Here is a 22,805-nt window from a genome sequence, read left to right on the forward strand (position 1 = left end):
AAAAGATCCTTTTCTGAGCCAAACATTCAAGCTTTCCACAGCATGGTCAGCCCAGCAAACTCCAGCTCTGCCACTCACAACCTGTGTGATCTCAGGCAGATCATTTAGCCTCTCTGGCCATGATTTCCTCATATGTAAAATGTACTTCGAAGGCTACTGAGAGGTTTTAAAGGCAGTGAGTCAGTAGGTATCCAACTCTTGATAGACTTTGGGTCTGATCCCCACACGGCCGAGCCCTGAGGCATCCTACCCTGGCTCAACAGACTCCTGCTTTCCTCCCGCCCTCCTGGGAGAGCTCTCTGCAGCCAGCAGCACTCCCAGGCTTCCTGTGTGTTGTGGCATGAGGTGGGCAGGGGAGGGTCTGAGGCCGAGCAAAGGGACTGCAGGGAAGTAAGCCACCAACTTGCCCCAGGTTTCTCTGGGCCTCAGTTTCCCCTCAGTTCAGTGAAGCTGAGATTTCTACACGCAAGGTCAGGATGGGGAGATTTCTACATGGAGGCTGGGAGGGGCTGCCTGAGCAGCAGGAGTGAGTCTCTGGTGCATTGGGAAAGGCAGAAAAACAAACGCACCAGAATCCAAATCAGGAAAGCCCAGAGCAGGGGTTGCCGTGGCAACCTGCGGCAGGCTCCCAGCTTCTCTAGGGTGGGAGCTGCGACTTGTCAGGCTCAGCTGCCCCTGCCTCCAAGGCCGCCTCCTCCAGCTCAGCATAGATCACCACGGACACAGGAGAGGGGCAAGGGCACAGAGAAGCACCTCTGCCCCGTTAGATGGGCCCAGCAGGCCTGGGCTCCCACTACCAGCTTTATCGAGATTATTCCTCTCCCAGAGTTAGGCCTACACCCAAAGGCCTCCAGAGGGCACGGAGCCACCGCAGTCCCACCACCCAGGCCCCAGCGCCAAAAGCTCCAGCCTCGCCCATCAGCTGCCTGGGCTGACATGGCATCCCTGCGTGTGGAGATGCCCTCAGGCTTCTGCCCGTGCCAGTGGCCTTGAAACTAATATGTAGGCACAGGATGAAGGGGCCAGTGAGATGATTACCCAGACCTCCCTACATAGCTGGGTGAGGAGGGGACAAGCACGAGTGCCAGGCACTGGTGTAGTGCTTTATGTATGTTTTCTCTCATTTAACAGCATTCCCCTTTGACAGATAAGGGAACAGCCTCAGGCAAGTTAAATGATTTCCCAAAGTCACAGAGCCACTGGCTGGGTCCCAACTGGGGTTTTCCAACTCCTGGGCCCAGACTCTTCCCACAGGGCCTGTTACTGGATGCCCTGGACTGACCACCCAGCAAGTCACCAGGGGACCTCAGGGCGCTATCACCCAAAGACCACCAAAGCACTGTGCCCAGTCTGCACAGACACACAGTAAATAGACAGACAGTGGCCTTCATGCTTCCATTTAATGGCCAGGCCAGCACTGCCCTGATGATGCCCAGGCCCCAGTGGGGAAGTCCTCCCTCCTAGCTGGTATCCCCTGAAGAGCCCACCCCAGCTGGTGCCCCTCAGCCTCACCAGCAGCATCCCAGTCCAGTCCCAGTGTCAGGGGCAGCCTCATCTTAGCTCCTTCAGCAAGCTGTTGATAGAGCCCAGGAGTTCCCAGAAGTAGCCCTCATCCTCGCCATCCTGGAGCTCCAGGGCAGCCAGTGCCTGGTACTCAGCCTGGAGGGTGACCAGCGTCCTGTTGAGCTGCGGGTCCTGACGGTAGCGGTCCCGACAGGTGGCCAGGAGGGCACCTAGCGTTTGTAGCACCTTTTCGCGGGCGTCGTGCTCTGGCAGTGCCAGGAGGTGGGCAGTGATCTCGCACCAGCCCTGTTCCTGAAGGCCTGGCAGGAGGTGCACCTGGCGGTACTGCTGCAGCTTCTCTGGGGACGTCTCCCGCATCAGCTCGGCCTCCTCCTCAGCAAACATCTGCCATCCACACGGCCAGGGGCCAGGGTGTGGGAAGGGGAGAGAACACACAGAGAGCAGTCAGCCCCGGCTTTCAGACTCGAAGGCACACGGCTGACCCATGAGTCTGCACCCTCTTCCTCCTTCCCCTTGGGCCTCAAGGGCCCTTCATGGGAGAAGGCCAACTGGACTCATAGCTTCACACATGCTCTCCAGCCCATCCATATGTCCACCCATCTGTCCATCCATCCACTCATCAAAAACAACTGTGTAATGTGCCAGGTGCTGGAGAAACCAAGATGGAGACATGGTCCGTGCCCTCAAGGAGCTCAGGATCTATCAGGAGATTAAAAATTAACTGAATAAGTCCTAAATATCATGATACATTTCATCCAGCAGGGTGGTGTGGAGACAGACAGTCTGGATTCAAATTCCTGCTCCACCACCGAGAGCTGAATGACGGAATGACCTTGGGCTAGCACTTTGCCTCCCTAAGACTCAATGCCATCATCTCTTATGTGGAGGAGAGGACATAACCCCTTCAGGACTGTTGGGAGAACTCAGTGGGACAGTGACCATGCAGCCAGTGCCCAGCACACAGAGCACACCCACAACGTGAGCTTCGCCATCAACAAACGTTAGCTGTACCAGCAGCAGCATCACATCACCATCACCACAACTACAGATCCACTCCCTCAGAGGAGTTAGGGCACGGGCAACAGAGGAGGCTGGCATGTCCCTGAGCCTTGAGGGGCTTGTGGGAATTGCCCAAGGGGATAAGGGTGGAGGGTCCACAGACACAGGAGGGTTGTGACAATAGGCCTGGGCCCACCTCATGTTTGAAGACCAGCAGGCTGTTATGGTCGATGGGGCACGAGGGCCAGGCTGCACCCCAGAATGCTCAGAGCCCTGGGCGTCCCTGGCCATTATGCTGAGGGCCTAGGGAGTTGAGGAAAGTTTGGGCAGGAAGTCACATGCATGGCCTGTGTCTGGTAAGTGCAGAAACCCAGCCCCATCAGAATATGGTGGGAACCAATCCTGCCAGGCTGCCAGAGGAAACACCTGAAACCTGACAAGTTACCAACTTATTTCACAATGCAGAGTACTAATCACTATACGATCACGGCAAGCCACCAGGAGTCTACCAACTTATTTCAAATGTCAGAGGAAGGCTATGCAGAGGTGGAGGGTCGGCAGTGGGTAGAGATGTCCCACACTGGTTGTACTAAATGCACTTGCAAGTAGAAAAAGAAATCACTGCCCTAACTCCAGGGGAGGATGAGGCATGCAAGTGACAGGGAAGGCAAGAGGGAAGCCCAGAAAAAGATCAGGGGCCACAGTGGAGCACCTGATGGCTTTGGCGCTTGTTGGAGCTGGCAGAGGAAGCAGGGGAGGAGCGGGGTCAGCATCCTGGGACAGAAAAGGCTGAGAGGGATGTAGTAGTCCTTTCCTAACCTACTCCCAAGTCCTGCCAGCTCCACCTCCAAACACATCCCAGTCCTCCCAGCTCTCTGCCCCATGGGGGCTGCTCCTCACTGCACTTTTGCAGTCTCCTGTCTCCCGCTCCCAGCCTGCATCCTCCAGTCCTCTGACAGCAGACAATGGCACAGCCCCAAACCCTTCACAACTTGGCATTTCTGATGATAAAGACTGACTCCCTTCCCTGGGACTTGGAGGCTCTTCAGGATCTGCCCCTGCCTGCACTTGGGCTCCTCCCCACACATGCCCTCACTCTGGCACCTGTCACACCAACTCTCCCCCAGGACCTATGTATGTGCAGCTCCCACTTCCAGGCACCCTCTCACCCAACACTGACTCCACAGTCAACTTGACTCGCCCCTCATTTCTCACTCAGCACCTCCTTTGACTCCCCAGAAGAGGTTAGGGCCCTGATCATAAGCCTCCAGGGCCTACATGCTCTAGGAGATTCTCTGAAAAATGTCTGCCTGAAAGCACCAGGAGGGCAGGGACCATGGGGCTGGCACAGCACTGGCAGGGCAGACACCCAGTCAACACTTATGGAAGGAACCAGCGGGCAGGTCACCCCTGCGGCCCTTCGGCTCCAAGAAGGCACGAGAGGACGTGGGCTCATGACCACAGGAGGGCATCCCAGTTCTGCAGGAGCCCAGACGTCAGGGCACAGTTTCTTAGTGGAGGGCCCACCAAGAGCCAAGGGACAGAAGAAGAAATGCCTGGGGTCTGGGCGACCACAGAAGGGGAAAGCCAGTGAGCCAAGGACCCTAACAATCTGAGAGGTGGTCCCACACTCTCTTGGGAATTCCGCCTTCAGCTGCTACCTCCCGACACCAAAGATGCCCTCAAGGTGCATGGCACCCCCCGGTTGGCAACCTGTCACACCTCTACCTTCAGGCAGCTCTGGACCCATCCCCAGATGGGTTTGGCTACTTTGACTAGCTCTTTATTCTCTCTGAGAAACCATAAGAACAAGAAGCCTTGACTGCCTCAAGCATAAAGTATGGCTGCCATCTGTTCTAACACTCTCTGGCTGAAACTCCTCCACGGTCCTCCTCCTGCAGGAGGATGGCTGTCTCCATACTGTTTGCAGAGAGACATCACTCCCTCCCTGATCTTCACAGCACCCCAAAGCCTCAAAGCCCGGCTCGGGGGCCAGCTGACTCAGGGGCCTGCCTCTCACCAGGGCAGCCCCCGTGAGACTGCCAGTGGTAGCTCTCCGGGGATGAAGCAAAGTCACAGTGCCCACTACACCAGGGCTGGGGGCAGCAAAGAGACACACACGTCACGAGGGGAAACTGATAGGTTTCTCCTGGGAAATGCCAAGCCTATGTACATGTCCTCCCCCTGGCTTGCTGGCCCACTCCCAGGATGTCAGCTGTGCTCCGGCCTTATTAATTGGACGTGAGGACCACATGGCTGTCTGCTGTTCTGAGAAACCGGGTCTCTGCAGCTTAGAGGGGTGGAGGAAGAGAAAGGGGGAGAGGGGGAGAGAGAGAGGGAGAAACTGAAAGACAAGACAGGACAAGAGAGACAGAGCGAGTGAGTGAGTGCACACACACAAAAGCCAACAGGTGGAGAGAAAAGCAGCAACAGACAACCCTGATCCTTGGCCTGAGGCCTGGGGGGAGGGGTGCGCAGGGGAGGGGCAGGGAGGAAGGGCTGGGCCCCTCTTCCTCCAACATTCAGAAGTGGTTTCCAGTGGCTGCTCAGCCCTGCTCCACTGATCCGCAGTTGGCTGTAGGGAGAGTGTGGCCCCAGAGAGGCAGCTGAGAAAACCCTGCCAACGCTCTCTGCAGCAGCTGAATTAAGAATCAGCCCTGGCTGGTTTTACCCTCTCCTTAATTAAGACACTTCTCAGGCTCACAAACACCAAAGTGCGCTGGGCACCAAGTCTCCTCCCAGATGGCAAGCCTGTGGGTCCCTCAGTGGCAGCCAGTCTGAGCCCCTGCCCAGAGCCAAAGCTCCCAGAGGAGGCACCTCCAGGTTTCTAGAATCTTAAGATTCAGCATCATTCCAGCCCCTGGCTCCTCAGTCTCCTGGCTGCTGTGATGGCTCCCAGACACAGCTGCTCCTGGTCACCCTCACCCTAGGTTTCAGCCAAATGACCTTTTATTCCATGAAGGGCTGATCCTGGCTGTTTCTGGCTTCCGGTCACACTGACCCTTCATCATGCTGACCCCTGTGCTTGCACACTTGGCCCTGACCACTGCCAGTGCCCCCTCCTCCCCTCCCACTCCTCACCAGCCCTCAGGTTTTAGCTCAGCAGTCACTTCCCACAGGACATCCGCCCTGACACCTCAGAAATCCTGGGCTCCACAGCATCCCTGTCAGCCCAGCTCAGGGCTGGCATGTTTGCTCAGGACACTCAGCTATGAGGATGGAGGGAATGGATGGAAGATATGGGGAGGGGGGAGGGTCAAATGGCCAGAAACAAACACAAAGCAAAGTGCACAGGAGGCAGGACAGGCCTGGACACTCACCTTCTCAGTGAGCAGGTCGTAGAGCAGAGTGACCACGCGCACGGCCAGCACCTCCATGCCCTTCTCCTGGACCAGACTCCTCAGCACCTGCAGCCCCCCCAGCTTCAGGAACTGCTGCTGGGCATAGGGGAAGTGTCGCAATAAGGAGCACAGGGCAAACAGAACCTGGGGAGGCACAGATCCAGATGGGTGAGTGGCCACAGAAACTAGGCCTTGGGGCAGGCACCCGGAGGTGCCCTAGCTACCCCAGCCCAGCTCCCATTCTTCCTGGCCCCAACCACCACCCTTGGGTATAGCTCACCCCAGTACCCAGGGCTATGAGAGCCAGGAGAGACATCAGACACCTTCAACACCACCCAGTGGACAAACGGAGGCCCAGGACAGGAAGCCACGGTGTTGAACCTGAGACTGCACCGTGGGAGCAGGCCTCCAGACGCCTCACATGCTGCTGTGCTGCTTTAGGTGAAGAGGACCTCTCCCCCTACGCCACCCAGCGGGTGGCCACTCAGGCCCCCAAGGGTGACGTGTACAACCCGGAAAGGGACCCTCGCCTTTTAGGCTCCATGGGTGTGCTGGGGTCTGGGCGGGAAAAAGGCAGCAGAAACGCACCTTCTTCTTTGCAGTGAGAGACTGCTCCGTGGCCAGAACGACCAGCAACTTCTGCAAGGCTCCTCCCTCAATGGCCTCCACCTGGACCTTTGGGTTGCTGGAGGGGGAAGCACAGGAAAGCAGGACTTTGCACCTACTCACCAACTTGGGGGCACGCCCCTGGGCCCAACCCAGGGAAGCGGGCTACCACCACAGCAGCCATGCCTGGGGAGGAACAAGGTGCACAGCAGGTGTTCCCACTCCGGACAAGCTAGAACTTATCTGGGGAAACAGAAACAAACTGGTGTAGGTCCACCTGGGTACAATGGCCTATGGCACAGACAACAGGGCCAAGGGCCCCAGGCCAGTGTCCACTCCCTATCAGCCAATGGGCTGGGGTGATCTGGGAATGGAAATCACCTCTCTACCATTTTAAGATCCCTCTGATGCTAAAGGTGCTACTTCAGTGTCCCTCCTATGGAAAACCTTCCTCCACACTCCTCAAGACAGCCTTACGTGCTTCCCCCTTCCATGATCCCAGGTGCATCACACTCTGGGGGAATCTCTAACGATCTGTTCCCTTCAGGGTGTGGAGCTCCAGGGCCAGGGACCCCTTCCTCTCTCTCCTCCCCTCCTGGGTGGAGCACACAGACAGTATGGAGTAAACACTTATGGGAGGGAGGCAGGCAGAAAGAACAACATCCAGGGAGCCTTTGCATCCCTGAGTAGATCCCAACCCAGCTGCCTCCCTGCTGGACTCTCCACTACGTGACGACAGCTACTGTGATTTTCCCTGTATCTCAGCACTCAGCACAGGGTCTGCCATGGCGTAGGGCCCTGGACAGTAAGGAGTGAATGAAGCAACATATGTGTACAACCATGACTGCATCAACCAACAAACGGGCAACACTGAAACACAAAGAACCCAGAGCTGCCTCTGGAACTCCAGTCCCCATTCTGGGCTAGAGAAAGAGTGATGAGCTTTAAACAAATATTTCAGGCAAAGTGCTCATGGATGAAAGGATGGGGGACCTGGAGGGTGAGACCTCCTCTAGGGCAGGGTGCCAGAAAGGGACATGGCTGGGAACCCCTTACTTTATAAGATCAAACTGATGATGAATTAAGGAGCAAGTGCCAAGCACAGGGATCTGTGTAGTTAGGCCTTCGAGGAAGGTCAAGACTCCTTCATCAGCAGCTTATGAGGCCTCAGAAAAGAAAGGTGGCAGGCATGTAAAAAGGCTAAGACCAGCAGCAAGGGGAGAGGCTGGACCAGAGGTGAGACAGTGGCTGTCACCCTCACCCAGACAGCTAGCACAGAGGGCACCCAGTCTCCTCTGGGCTCTGGCTGCCTTATCTTAGCATGGCCACCACAAAGTACCCTGGAGACCCAAAAAGCACCTGTTTCTCCTAACCCCCAATCTTAGCAGGGGGCCTTCAGAACATGTTGGAGAGTAAGGCAGGGTACAGACAAATCAAAGAGTCCATTCCTGGTCCAAAACCCAGAGAAAAGGGGAGGCAGGTAACAAGAGAGAGAGCACACTGCTGCTCACAGGAGAGGGCCTGGCACACAGAAGGCACCCCATACAAGCTGGCTGGATGGTACGGTAATGGGGCCCAAGTGAGTCCTTGATGGTCCACCCACTACTCCTACCAGGCACCAGCTTCAAGGTTTGAAGCAGACTTGGCACATGAAGCCAGTTTTCCTGCTGTAAAATGGGAGGCGCCTGCATCCCTCTGCATCTTCTCTGCAAAAGGATGTGCAGGGTGGGTGCCGGCCTTTCCCACTGCAACTTCACTTGTGTCTGAGGAGCAGCCTGGAGATGCACTGGGGTCCCTGGGGAAGAAGGCTGACAGCTCCTCTCCAGACAGGCAGGTTGGGCGCCAATGCAGGGATTATGGAGCTGAGCCTCTTCCCTGCCCCCTGCTCCCCCAACTTGAGAAAGGCAGCTGCTTCATCAAAGCGTGAGTTAATTAGGGCTGTCTCTGCCGTCATGTGTCTGAGGAACGCTCACCCACAACAGGCAGGGTCTAGGAAAAGAAGTCGACCACGCTGAGAAATTCACACAAACATCAAACGCAGTCTCCCAAGGAAGGGGGGCTGTGAGGCCCAACATCTCATCAGCCTCAGGGAACAGCACCTAGGAGCCCCATGCCCAGTGGGCCTGCAGAGCGGCACAGACAAGGCCCTCCAAAGATGTCACGTGAAGCTTCATCCTTGTCTACAGATCTGCTGAGAACAAGACCCAGAAACAATCACCTGGCTAACCCCGAAAGACAAGCTCAGAGCTCAGGAGCAGAGGGGCCTCCAAGGAGACCCAGCCTAAGCAGCTCCCAGAGTAGCAGCCCTGTCACCAACTTGGGCAGTACTGGGAGAGGGGAGAGACATGAAGAATACTGGGACTCTGCCCACCCAGGTTTCACCTGGTAGAAGGGGAGAGAAGACTCAAACCCCAAAGGGAACCACAGCACAAACAATAAAACAAACTACCAGGGGCAAAAGGGGAGGGCACATACTGTGTAGGCAAATTCCTAGGATCCTCCAGAGAAAGAATAAGCCAATGGAAGTAAACAAAAGATGCCAAAAGCCAAGAAGATATATGGCTTTCCCAGCATTTTGTCTATCAGAGCCCCGATGTGAGTTAGAAAGGGCCAGAAAGCACTGTCCTAGGAAAGATCTAGAGGCAAGGCACTGTCCAGGCAGTTGCTCAGAGAAGCCCCACATGCAGAACAGATCCTTGGGGACACTCAGCCTGTTCTCTGCCACTCAACACTCAACAAGCCAGGCTCCACACATAGGAGAGACACCACACCACTATATTCTACTTACAGGTTTCAGAGTGAATAAATGAATGGGTACATAACTTTTAGGCCGTAGCAGGTGGCTCTGAACCTAAGGTCTGTGGGGGTTCAGAGAAAGAATGTCTGGTCTGAAAGAGCCAGGAGGGCTGCCTGGAAGAAGAGGGACGGCAGAAGACTGGAGTACAAGTGAGGAAGATAGCCTGTGCACCAGACGACAGGCATGTGCTCAGGGAACAGCATGAGCATGTACAGAGAGGCAAGCAGACTATTCAGTGGAAGGCTGCCCTGAAGAATCATAGAAAACGGGGCTGAGGAGTGCAGCTGACTCCTGACATAAGGGCAGGTCAGGCTGCGACTGAGGATGGGGAGACACAGGACCCATATCCTGCCCAGCAAGTGGAATCTGCTCCTGCTTCTCCTTCCTCAACACACGCAAGGCAAAACGGGGAGTTGGAAACAAGCATTTCTAGGGCATACAGACACAAGAGAGGGCCCAGGAGAAGGGCCTGCCTCAGGACAGTGACCCCAGGGTGGGAGATGAGCTGGAGGGACACTCTGAGCCAGGCATAGCCCACAATTCCCAGGTCAGGCCGACTCTGTTACGTGGTGCATGTCGGTATCTGCCCAGCATCCTTTCTTCCTCACCAGGCACTGACACCCCTTTCTTCCCTTCCACTGATGGCTGCCTCTTCCACTCCTTGTGGTCCTGAGGGGGCAGGTCCCAAACCCGCAGGGAGGGCTTATGGCCCAATACTGGCTCATCATATCTGCCCCCCACCAGGCCCTCCGTTGGTTGCCGAGGACTGGCAATCAGAGCTTTTCAGTCTTCTACACTGGAGTCAGGACAGAGAAGTTCTCTTCTTCACAAGGTAGGTAGGTTGCTGTAAGCCAGAAGCACCTATAGCCATGCTAATAGCAGCCAGGTCCCATCCCAACCCAAACCATCCCCATGGAGGGAAGCCACTTAGAGTAGGAAAGAATAGAACTCAAACACAGGAGAAGTAAACCAGAGAGAAAAAGGGAAACCCTAGTGCCTTTTGCCACTTGCGAAAATCACTTTCATAAGGCAATGAATCTACTCTTTCACCTGCAGCAGAGTCCTGAAAACTTGGGTAAGTAGAGCAGGACCATGGGCCAAATGTGGGCCTGTGGCTGAGTGTGGCCAAGTGCGTCCTTAGCAGCCCTGGGCCCACACCCTGACTAGCTTAAATGAGGGAACCCACGTAACTCTGAGCTCTACCCTAGGCTTCAGGGCTTCAGTGGCTCCACGGACACATCAGGGGTTCCATACAATACCCTTCCAAAAAAAGCCTTTTAGTGCCACCCAGTCAAAGAGGCTGAGGAAACACAGCAGGAGGGTAGGAAAAACCAGGCTAGCATTTCCAGATGGCACTCAGTCCATCCAGGCAGGGACAGCAGAGAAGGGCTTTTCTTGAGCAATCTGCCCTAGAGAGGCAGACACCAACATGCTCTCAGAACCCCTCTCTCTCCAGGCAGCTGAGCCTTGGGCTCTGAATGCTCACTGCTATGTTTTGGGGGAAGAAATGCCCAAAATAGCTCAGAGTGAGGTCTACAGAATGTGCCAGGGCAAAAGTCTGGGGAACTCTTGGTGAGAATCCTGTAAACAATGGCTGATGACCTTGGGCAAGTCCCTTCACTTCAGTTTCTTCACCCGTAAGGCAGAGTTAACACTACCTTGAGTTAAAGATAGAACAGCTAACGAGTGCCAAAATGCTAGACACTACACTGTGACTGAAAGATTATAACTAGAGTGGGTTTGCTACACAAAGAGCCCAGACCATATCCTTGAGAACACTGCTTTTATTGAGCCCAGATGCCCCAGGCACATGTATGCTGGCCTCATCCCCCTCCTAGCCTACAGACTCAGGACCGGAGCTGTGGCCCACGCCTGAGGGTGGGGGTGGGGGTGTCTTGCTGGCTGGAAGATGGGTGTCCTGACAGCTGGGGATCTGAGTGAGTTGGAAGGCCAGGGGCCTGGCACGCCTCTCAGCGACATCAGTGGCGCTGGTGTGCTCAAAGTCAACAGAAGGATATTAAGGACGTAGCTCGTCTCCAATGAGATAAATGAGAATAAACCTTGTTCAGGGCTAAGCTGGCTGGACTGAATAAATACCATTAGCACTTGGATTACTGGGATGTTCACAATCAGCAGGCGAGTCAGCTGTCTGTGTGCAGAGGGACGGCAGCAGCTGCTACTCTGTTAATCTTGAAGGCGGGGGGTGGGCGGGGTGCACGCAGAAATGGAAGTGATTGCATTTGCAGAAACCAAACACTCTGGGTCAGGGTGACTGATGTGGGCAATATGCCAAGGGTCAGAGGTCATATTTCAGCTAACCAAGCTGAGCAAGTGTTTAGGGGGCATTGAGGAGGTGGTGGAGCTGCTCTCAGGGTGGCCAGGGGGCTCATGAGAATGCTGAGCACTTCAGACTCAGGAGCTGCCCTCCTCCTTCCCTGTCACTCAGGACTCACTACATAATGTTCATGGAAATGTGCACACTTAGTTGTTCTAAAACTATCAGGAATTTCAAGATGGTTAGGGCAGAGCATTAAATCAAACACAGGCCCCTTTCAGTGTGGGGTCCTCTGCAATGTACAGGGCCATGAAGCAGCCACTGCTGGCACCAGAGTGTGTGCACAGAAACAGGAAATGCACAGAAATCCTGCGCACAGGTGAATCAGAACAACAGGGGCTAAAAAGGGAGTTTGAATCAGTGGAAAAGGAGAAAAACAAAAAGGCAGAGCTTCAGGACGGGAAATAAGGATTAGGTTGACTGGTTCGATGGGGGCTGAGGAAATACTAAGGTGAAACCTGTGGCGCAGAGCCTGTGTCACCCGGAGTTTCAGTCCAAACCTAGATATCAGGCTTGTCCACGGCACACTGGGGACATGGGACACATGGGGTATGTGCCCTCTCATGAGTCCCTGCAATATTTCTAAGTAGGACAATTATCATTTCTTCTGTCTTAGCAACAGAAGAAAAAGCTACCATTGTTCTGAAATGCTCTCTGCGAAGATGCTGTGCAGTAGCGAAAGGGGGCACATCGCAGGCTTAATCATTTGTGATCCTGACTGATGACACTGTGCATGCTCATCTTCTTGCCCAGAGAGAAAGATTCCTTCTCCGATGGTCTCACCTTGTTTGTGCCCTAGCGTGTGGCCTTCATCACCTGTGAAACACAAGGACTTGCAGGATGTGTATTCCTGAAATAGGTTCATTAGGGATCTATAGTAGCCTGCCATCTAGGGATTAATAGGGTTAAGCATCTGTTAATCAAGATGTGGACAGTTACCAACTTAAATAAAAACAGAATAGGTTCACCAAAAAAATAAATGCCACGTACAACTCTTCCACATGAAAGTGAAGCCCCCAGGAAAAACAAAACATCTAGCCTGTTACGAGCTTCATATCACCTAACTATGGTGGGAACCACATTAGGCCCCTCAGAAGTTCTATCTGGACACTGGAGAAAAGAAGGAGAATCACTGGACCCATTCAAATACAGTCCCCAACCAGATGCCAGTCATGTAAGCAAATGTGGGACACCCACTGTTCACCACAATGATAAAGCTCACAACAGTATCTCTAGAACCTCTTTCCAGACACAAACACACAGAATGATAATCTTCCTACCTCTGGAGAGACAAAGGGGCCTCAGAGGAAGGGGCACTGAAGAATCTTCTTGACATCTGGTAGCTCTCAAACATAGCTCTGCATCACAGTCACCTTTGGGCATTTCCCCCCTCCCTTAAATCATTTCAGACTGGGCACTTAAAAACTACTACAGAGAATTATACAGAAAAATAACCTACAGAAAAGTTGCAAAATAAAAAAAGACTCCTATCAAGTCACCTGTTAACATTTTACTACATTTGCTTTCTCATTTTCTCTCTGTATGTTTATACATTTTTTCTGAAATATTTGAGAGTAAGTTGCAGATTTGATGCCACTTTACCTGTAAATGTGTCAAGTGTGTATTTCCTAAGAACATAACCACAGTTATCAAAATCAGGAAATTAACATTGATACATGATCTATAGATATTCAGATTTTGCCAACTGTCCCAATAATATCCTTTTTAGAAAAATAATTTTGGTCCAAGGTCCAATCCAGGACTTACATGATGAATTGAGAAGCATGTCTTTGAATCTCCTTTAACCTTGACACACCCCTCCTTAGCCTGTCTTTGTCTTTCACTACATTGACAGTTTTTTTTTTTTTACATTGACAGTTTTGAAGAGTACAGGCCAGTTGTAGAACGTCCCTCAGCCTGAACTTGATGTTTTCTCCTGATTAGACTGAGGTACTGTAGGTTGGCAAGAATGCCACAAAAGCAATGTCTTGTCTTTCTGGGTGCATCATATCAGGAGGCACATGATGTCATTCAGGCTCGCAAGTGGCTGTGTTCACTTTGATTACTTGATCATGGTGGTGTCTGCCAGATTTCTCCACTATAAAGATACTATTTGTCCCTTTGGAATTGATAAATATATTGTGAGGAGACTCTTTAAGATATGAAGACAGCCGGTTCCTCATCAAACTTTCACCCATTAGTTCTGGCATTTATCAGTAATTCTTATTTAAAATAATTAATACCATGATGTTTGTCAAAGGATGATATTCAAACTCCATCATTGCTTCTATCTGTATTTGTTGGCACTCTACCTAAAAGAAGTTTTCCTTCTTCCTCACTTATTCATTCATTTATATCAGTATGGATTCTTATTTAATCTATGGGTTAAAATCCAGTTCTACGATTATGTAAAATATACCTGATTAAATCTGAAAAAAAAATAGAGCCTTTTCATGTTGGTTTCTGTGTCTTTTTGACACATTTCCATCATTCTTTGAGCACCTCCATACTTTTTGGCACAAGATGTTCTTGTACAAGATATAGTACTTTTCCTGCACCTGCTGTGGAATAAGCCATTTCTCCAAGGAGCACTTTGGGCACTTGCTGAAAATTTTAACAGATTCTAACCCTTACCCTACACATACTGAATCACAGTCTCAGAAGATAGGGCTCAAACACCTGATTTTTCACAAATGCTTCACATGAGCCTTACCAGGAGGCCTGGCACTGATCTGAGGACCAGCATTTGGGATAACTAGATCCAATGCCCAACCTTTTATCCAGTACAGCATGTCTGATAACTGGCTGCCAGGTTGAAGATTACAGCAGTAGGGAGGCTTATCCTTACGTTAGCTTTAAACTCTTCCAATTGCTAGAAAAACGTCTTCTGTTACCGAGCTAAAATCTGCTTTCATGAAGCTTATATCCACTGGTCCCAATCTGCCCTCTCAAAGTATAGAGAGTCACCTGAACCTGACCTGACAGGTCAGCCCTTCTGAACCTTAGAAGCCAAATGCCCAGAGAAAGATCCCCTCTCACAAATCTAGCCTCATGGGACCCAGGAGTCATTGTTCGTGTGACTCCTGAAATCCTTTGCCTTCTTGACAATGCTCTATGGGACACTGCCCCATGTACTGAGGAATCCCTAGAGGTGGTACTCACACCTACCCACAGGGCTCCCCCCAGAGCTCAGTGGGCCCAGCCGCGCTGCCCCAAGGTCATCTGCCCCTAATACCTGAGGCAGTAGTGTCACAAAACTGACTCAACGCTGGGCCTGCCTAGGTCAAATCCCTGCAGGCTGTTCGTATCACCCTCTGATGAGTCAAGTGTTCTCCAACATGGCCCTGAATACAAGTAGAGAAGGTAAAAAACAAGTTACAAATGATGCGGTGGACTGACACCATACTTTTGTTCCTGTGTGGTAAGACTTTAAAAAAAAAACCCACAAATATGGGTTATTTATAAAATTAAAAACTGAATAATAACAAAATTTTAAATGTTGCTTTGCTACCTGGGCCCTTCATCCTAGCCTGTCACTATTCTTCTGGATCTTCATTCTGTCTGTCTAACATGTTGGTTATCCCTTCCGAATCTGTGTCATCTGCCCCCATGCCCTCACATGAGAACCTGAATGCAGGCTGGACAGGCAGAGTCTGACATGAGCTCTTTGGCACATCACTACAGTGAAGGCTCTGTTGACACTTAACCACTTATAAACAAACCTTTATTAGGTCTGATTGTTAAAGACATGTGGATTTGTAGCTACTTGATCATCAATTTCTCTATCTGACCTATTTGATTATCATGAGGTTCTGACAAATGCTTCTGAAATGCAGATTCCCTCTTTGTCTATAACATTGGTCTAATCTTCTAGGTTGGCAAATCTTCCTGAAAAAAGAAATTAGAATTAGGAGGGAGCATGAGAGTCTTCTGGGGTGCTGATAAAACCCTATTTCTTGACTCGGGTGGTAGTTACATGGGTATGTTCACTTCAAAAAGTCATCAAGTAGTACGCGTAAGATGGTTGTACTATTCTGTAGAAGGAAGGGCAGGGGGAAGGAAGGGATATTAAGCTTTAAATCAGTCTATTTTCATGGAACCCACACTAGCTGCAAGAGATCACCTCTCTTTAGAAATGCCCATAAATGAAGTCTCAAAAACTTGCCTTGTTATTTTGAAAAGCAAAACAGTTACCATCCTGTCTCCTTACTCCTCTCTCAGTGATGCTTAAACATCCACATGCACAGGTCTCATGATGATATCATTAAGTTTTCATTTGATGTTTCAGACCCTAACTAATTTTAAGGAGCAAGTGGCTCTTCTCCTTCCTCACACTTCTGTGCTGAAGTTCTTCTTAGCCATGTTTGTTTTACTCTTTCTGGAGGGAAGGCCATTCTTCTTAAAAGAGAACTTAGAGGCAAAATAGAAGAGAGGACGGTGATACCCTGTCATCTGCTACACTGAATCACCTGACTGAAGCAGCTGGCCCAACACCTTCCCTGCCATTCCTCTCACTCTGAACAGTAACTGCTCAGGCAGGTCCTTTGTTCTAAGCATCCCAGGTTCCACCCACCTAGTATTCCTGACAGTGTTCTCAGAGATCTACACCTTTGTCCTCAGTTAAAGGCCCCTTTATCATCTCTCAGACAAAAGCCCAACTCTAAGAGCTCCCCATGCGGCCTTGTTGGTCTGTTTAGGTGTCTCCTCTCTGTTCCTTGCAGTAATCACTTGTGACTATCTTAAGCACATTTCATTGTTCAGACTATGAGTCATCCTTCCCTTCAAAGTTCTTGCCCAAACAACATATCTACTTTTTCCTGGACCTTCTAAAATCTGCTTTCCTCAAAACTCAAGAGTTCTGCATTTCCCTTGGCTTCTCCAAACACAGCCACTTTCTGCTAAAGTTTCTAACACCTTCACTTCACCAAACAAATCCTTCGTGATGCTCAGAATACAATTTCAGTGAAGCCCTTTTCCTGAATCTTCTGAGAGATAAAACTGTCAGAAAAGTGAGTTAAGAATTAAAGCAATTCAATAATTGACGAGAGTCTTGTTTTCTGCAGAAGGTTTCCCAAAAGACCTATAGCACCACACCAACTTGCTTCTGCACCAAGTTTTATAATCTCAATTCAAAAGGCCTCTTCTGACTGTCATACAGAGTGAAGTAAGTCAGAAAGAGAAAAACGAATACCGTATGCTAACACATATATATGGAATCTTAAAAAAAAAAAAAACTGGTTCTGAAGAACCTAGGGGCAGGACAGGAATAAAGAGGCAGATGTAGAGAATAGACTTGAGGACATGGGGAGGGGGAAGTGTAAGCTGGGACAAAGTGAGAGAGTGGCATGGACATATATACACTGCCAAATGTAAAACAGATAGCTAGTGGGAAGCAGCCTCATAGCACAGGGAGATCAGCTCAGTGCTTTGTGACCACCTAGAGGGGTGGGATAGGGAGGGTGGGAGGGAGACACAAGAGGGAGGATATATGGGGATATATGTTTATGTATAGCTGATTCACTTTGTTATACAGCAGAAACTAACACAACTTTGTAAAGCAATTATACTCCAATAAAGATGTTAAAAAAAAAAAAAAAGCCTCTTCTACACTGAGAGTAAATAGCTGACATCTTACCCCAGGGTGTGTCTGTTTTTTGGTGGGCTAAGAGCCAGTGATCTGGACTTTTGTTTTACCACAAAGCCCAAACTCAGTAAGCAAACTACTGAGTAAGAGCTGCTCTGGAGTCAGAGAGACCTGAGTTCAAGTCCTAGTTCCAGCATTTTCAAGCTGTATGACTGCAAAATGTTACTAAACTTCTTTGGACCTCAGTTTCTTCATCTATAAAATGGGGATTAATAATATTTATCTCATGAGGTTGTTGTAGGGATGAAGTGTGATAATATATAGAGATTAGCAGACTTCCTAACACCAAGCATTCAAATAATAGTTGTTTTTATCATAACACTTTATACTCTTAAATGAAAATTACTATTTTTACCTTTCTGCTAAGAAAGGCAGAGTGCCTGGGTTTTCAGGCTTCTCAGAAGTGGGAGGGGTTACCTGTGGTAGGGGAAGAAGAAGAATGTACCACCTCCCACTGAGTGGCCCTACATTCTCATTCTCAGCTCCTCTGGCTAGATAGGCAAAGCCAGTACAGGAAGAATTCATGGGGGAGAAATGTAATTAACAATCTAGAGGGAGAGACAGGGAGGAAGGATCAAAGAAGCTAATTAAAACTGGCTAAAGGGAGGCCACAGAGTGGGGAACATGGAAGACAGAGAGCTAAAGAGAAATTATCTGTGGCCTATAATTATTCAACAAACATCTCCCAGTAATTGTCTCAGACAGTTTGAGGGAAGCAAGGTGGGGTCAACAAGGTTAAGCAGAAGAAAATTCAGGCTAAAACATATGGGAGATTTTTCACAGTGAGATTTATCAAGTTTATTAGAGAACACAGAGAGGGTGTTAGTTTGGGTCCTCTATACTAGCTGGAGGTAAAACTATCCCCCTAGGTGCCAAAGGCTGAGGGAGAGCAGAGCAGGCTGGTCCAGCAGGGTATAAGGGCCCCAGGGAAATCACCTGGCCAATCCTTGTTCCACGCTGCAGGCAATACACCTTCTCAACAAGCCTAGTGGCTCAGGAAGGAACTTCCTTACTCACTCAAATCTTGCTCTCAGGAGTTCTGAGACGTGTGCTAGGAAATCACTCACTTTTCCTTCCAATCTCCTCATCTCCTCAATCAGACCCAATGGAATCAAGCAAGGCCTATTTTGCTTTTGCCACACAACTGTAGAAATGTTTACGAATGAGCCATCTCTCAATAGCAAAAGGAAAGGCAACGACCGTGGGATGGTCTATAGCAGAAAATGACAACATTGAAATGCTTCATTTCCAGGATTTGGAAGTAGTATAGACTACAAGTCTCTCTGCTGTGCAACATACATAACAAGTCCCCAAAATATCCTTTGTTTGCTAAGGTTCTGCTTAGATATTTAAGGTTCCTGACAGTTTAAATATGGTGAACAATATGGTGAACCATCCAAATACTTTGCATCATTGGTATTTGGAAAGATCTTTGCGAACAATTAGTTCTAGTTCTGAGAGACAAGAACAGCACCCAGGCTCCTGGTTTTCCATAGGGGTGGATCAACATGGCCTCCTTGGCCAGTGCCATTTCATGTGGCTGATCTCATGGCTTGAGTGAGCATGGGTTTCCTGCTCCTAGCCACTTCTGTCACATTGTAACAGAGGAGAAAACCGAACAGAGTGGGTCTGCTGACTCCCCAGCCAGGCTCAGGGCTCACCAGGTCTCCTCCAGGTTAAGAAGGACACAGAGCTTCCCTGATGCAGAAACAAACCTGGGAGGCCTGGTCTTGCCCAAAGCCTTTATACCTGTCTCATCAGACACTGGAATGGGGGCCTAAAAGGAAAGTGAAGACTTCCCATTCTGTGGAGATCTTCAAACACTGGAGAAAACCCCCAGTCACTCACAGCTTCTGGAGACAGAACGATGGATGGTTTTGTTTGTGAGCATGCTATTTGTCTGAGGCTCTTTGCCCAGTCAGCTGGTTGACAAATGCTGATTGGGCCCAGAGTGCACAGGGTCTTCAGCTAAGCATCTTAAGGCCAGAGCAAAGAATGAAAATAGCTCCTGTCCCTATTAGACAAAATTAACAGCCGACAGAAACATGCAGAGATGAACTCTATTAGACAAGAAACTGTGCAAGAGGATGGCTTCAATATTAGGTGTAATCTGAAAAATGGAGGGCTTGACCAGGAGGGTGTCCAGGAAGAATGACCTCAACAAGATCAAAAGTCACTCAGCTAGGAAGAGAAAGGCTAAAAGTCTGCATGTATTACCCAAGTGAATTCAGATAAAAATCTACTTTTTTTTTCTTCAAAGAAAATGTTAAGAATCACCTTCCACAGACCCTTTTAACTCTTTTACTAATAAGTCATTAAAAGGCCTTCTGTTGCGATCATTCTGATGCCAATGAGAAAGTTACACTCATAAAATAGTCAATGTCAAAATGTAAATGGTTTGTTTAAGATTCAGCAATTGTTGCTGAATCAAACACAAAATCTCTATGGCTTGAATAGGAAGGGAAACAAAAGGCTTGACGATTTAGTGCTCATTAAAGCCTGTCTGGCTGAATTTTAGATTGCAACTTAAAAGAAAAAAACATTAAACCAGTTCAAGTGTGAACTGAGTCTGGAATGTGACTTGAACATACCAAGGCTGTGGTTGGGCATGGCCCCATGTCCAGGGTACATAGGGGTAGAGCCAGAGATGAGCAGAACCTGAGACAAAAAAGCACTGGGACACACAGCCCAGGCTCCCACCAGAGCTTGAGTTCAGCACAGTGGAACAGACCAACCCCAGTTAGCTCTTTCCTGCAGGAAGGCTAAGGGGTTTGTGGACAGCCAAATTCTAGGCTGGGGCTCTTTTGCCTGGGAGAAGTGGGAAAATGTAAGCTTTTTATACTTCTTCCCCTTTTCTGGCCTGGCTTGTCAGACACTTCTATGAAGCCACAGTGGGACTCTTGTCTTGATAAATCTGATTGGCTTTGTGACCCTCACAGACCTCAAGTCTGGTCTTAGAAATAGTCCTTTGTGGTAAGTTTGTGGGGTGCTGAGCAGAAACTTTGTCTAAATCCTCGTGCCCAATGGGCTATAAAAGTGCTTAAAATTTTACCACCTGGGGTTTGTTTCTTTGAGTCTTAAAGATAATTCTGTCTTTCAGGGTCCCCTATTAAAATGCCACTGTCCCTGGGTTGGGAGAACCAGTCATGTGTAAGTAGGGTGACCACATAATTTATTGTCCAAACTGGTACACTTTTAAGAGTGAAAAAAAGCACTATTAATGACTGCACTGGGGCAAGAGGCATAAACAGAACATATGGTCACCCTCTGTATAAGATTCTGTGTTAAGTTCTATGAAGGTACAAAGGTGAATAAAAAACTTGCACAGTCCTGGACCCTGGACACTAAGCTAAGGAGCAAAGGATACTGGGAACAGGCCAAGGTTAGGCACCCATGGGAGGGGGAAAATGACACCCCAGAGGGAAAGATCACGGTAGAATACAAGGAGGCAGCTTCACAAAGGTAAAGACCACGGGCTCTGGAGCCAGACAGACCTGAGTTTGAATCTTGGACCTCCTTTCTGCATAACCGTAATTAAACTATCTTTGCCCAAACTTCATCTGTAAAATGAGAATTATTTCATTGGGAGGATTAAATAAGGTATCCAATGTAACTGTGCCTGGCACATAATGTTCAATAGGTTGCATACTATTAGCATTATCAGGACCAGCACTCTACTTAAAACCCCAGCTAGTTCTATACATGCCCCTGTCAGAAGGTGGAGGAGAGACAGGAAGACAGAAAAATACTGAAAGGGCAGACAGCTTCTCCTCCTCGCAGACTAACCCCTGAAGGGCCACTCCACGGCTGAGTTCTCAAGGGCCTCAACTGCAGCAGCTCCTGAGAAGTGATCTGATGACCTGGCTGCCTTGCCCTCCTGGTCTTAGACTTCACACACTGACCCAGCCCAGCAGCTATAGCTCTACCTTGAACTCCTAGATGCTCACGCCATCCACAGTTCCCTCAGTGCAGACCATAGAGAGAAGGACCTTTCCGAAGTGAGTGAGCCCTGTCCTGATTGTCCAAGATAATGCTTGCTGTCTGTTGAGTAGTGGTACATTCTCCTGGGCCTCTTGTGACAACAGAAATGCAAAACTAAGGGCAGCCCCTCACAGTCATTAGGAGAATGGATTCTGGGTTCCACCATTTAACAGTTCTTAAGTGCTTTCCAAATGTTAAGTCACATAATCCTCACAACAACTCTATGGGGCAAATACTATTATTACCCCCATTTTACAAATCAATAAACTGAGTCATGGAGAGTTAAGTAGTTTTGTTTTTTTTTTTTTCTTTTTGCGGTATGCAGGCCTCTCACTGTTGTGGTCTCTCCCGTTGCGGAGCACAGGCTCCAGACGCGCAGGCCCAGCGGCCATGGCCCACGGGCCCAGCCGCTCCGCGGCATATGGGATCCTCCCAGACCGGGGCACGAACCCGTATCCCCTGCATCGGCAGGCGGACTCTCAACCACTGCGCCACCAGGGAGGCCCTAAGTAGTTTTTTTCCCAAGGTCACATAGCTAGTAAGTGGCAGAGGCCTCAAAGCTCAATAGGAGCTAAGAGACCTGGATTCCACTGGGGCTATACCACAAACTACCAGCTGAATGGCTATGAAAGAGTCCTTAACTTATTTGAACTTTACTTCTATTATCTGTCAAAAAGCTGTCCTACTTAACCAAGGGAACTGCTTTGAGTATCAAATGATACAGGGCAAGTGAAAGCACTTGCTTTTAAAAGTGTTTAAATATTATGATGCCACTGCCAACATCTGCCATCATTTAGTTTTGGAGAGCTGGACCCAGTATGAAGAAGAAGGAACCTGGTCCCGCACTATTCTCCCGTCCCTAGGACCCTGGACACTGGCTCAAGGTAAAGAAGGAATTATACTAATACAGTGGTTTTCAAAGTGTGGTCTCTGGACCAGCAGTACCAGCATCACCTGGGAACTAGTGTGAAGTAAAAATTCTTAGGCCCCAACCCAGACTTAGTGAATCAGAAACTTGAGGGAAGGGTCCTGGCAACCTGTATTTTAAGAAGCCTTCCAGGTGCTCTGATGCATGCTTAAATTTGAGAACTACTAGGCTAGAGTGTCCATGGACAGATGACAGGCTGGGCTCTCTCTAGCCCTGGCCAGGAAAGGCCTGCTTCAGGGGCCTAAGGCAGAGCCCAGCTTTTGCAAGAAGACCCAGGCCCCGAGGGCCACTGCCAAGAAGATGAAAAGCTCCCAATAAAACCCAGACCTACATGGCCACACTGATCAAAATACAATAAAGAAGAAAGTGAGAAATCTGACAAAAGAAAAACGCAGCTTCAGTGGGGACAAAATACAACAATCTTCTGTAGGAGATGAAAAGCATAAGAGGGATGTTAGATGTTCAAAGAACCAAATGTCGAAATGACAAAAAATACAAGAATAAAGACAAAGTGTGGCCATCAATGCCACATGGGCCTCCGTCTAATGATGGCAGTAGCAGGAAACATCACTCCCCCCAAGCCTAAGCCTGCTCTCCCCCACCCCCAACACGACAGTCTCTATAAATAGTCTTGAGGAAAAAAATACCAG

General features: G+C 49.6%; 1 protein-coding gene across 5 annotated transcripts in view; it reads right to left on the reverse strand.

Annotated features, from left to right (window-relative positions):
* Positions 1–1,083: 1,083 nt before the first annotated feature.
* Positions 1,084–22,805, reverse strand: part of SIL1 (SIL1 nucleotide exchange factor) — a 303,853-nt gene continuing 282,131 nt past the window's right edge. For all 5 annotated transcript variants that reach the window (XM_060091988.1, XM_060091985.1, XM_060091987.1 and 2 more), the window contains 3 exons: positions 6,453–6,549; positions 5,844–6,008; positions 1,084–1,908 (listed from right to left, as the gene is read on the reverse strand). In XM_060091988.1, the coding sequence (XP_059947971.1) occupies positions 1,552–1,908; positions 5,844–6,008; positions 6,453–6,549 (619 nt within the window). In that variant the 3' untranslated portion in view covers positions 1,084–1,551. The remainder of the gene's footprint in view (positions 1,909–5,843; positions 6,009–6,452; positions 6,550–22,805) is intronic.

The sequence above is a fragment of the Mesoplodon densirostris genome, chromosome 3 (assembly GCF_025265405.1).
Source record: "Mesoplodon densirostris isolate mMesDen1 chromosome 3, mMesDen1 primary haplotype, whole genome shotgun sequence".
Taxonomy (NCBI): domain Eukaryota; kingdom Metazoa; phylum Chordata; class Mammalia; order Artiodactyla; family Ziphiidae; genus Mesoplodon; species Mesoplodon densirostris.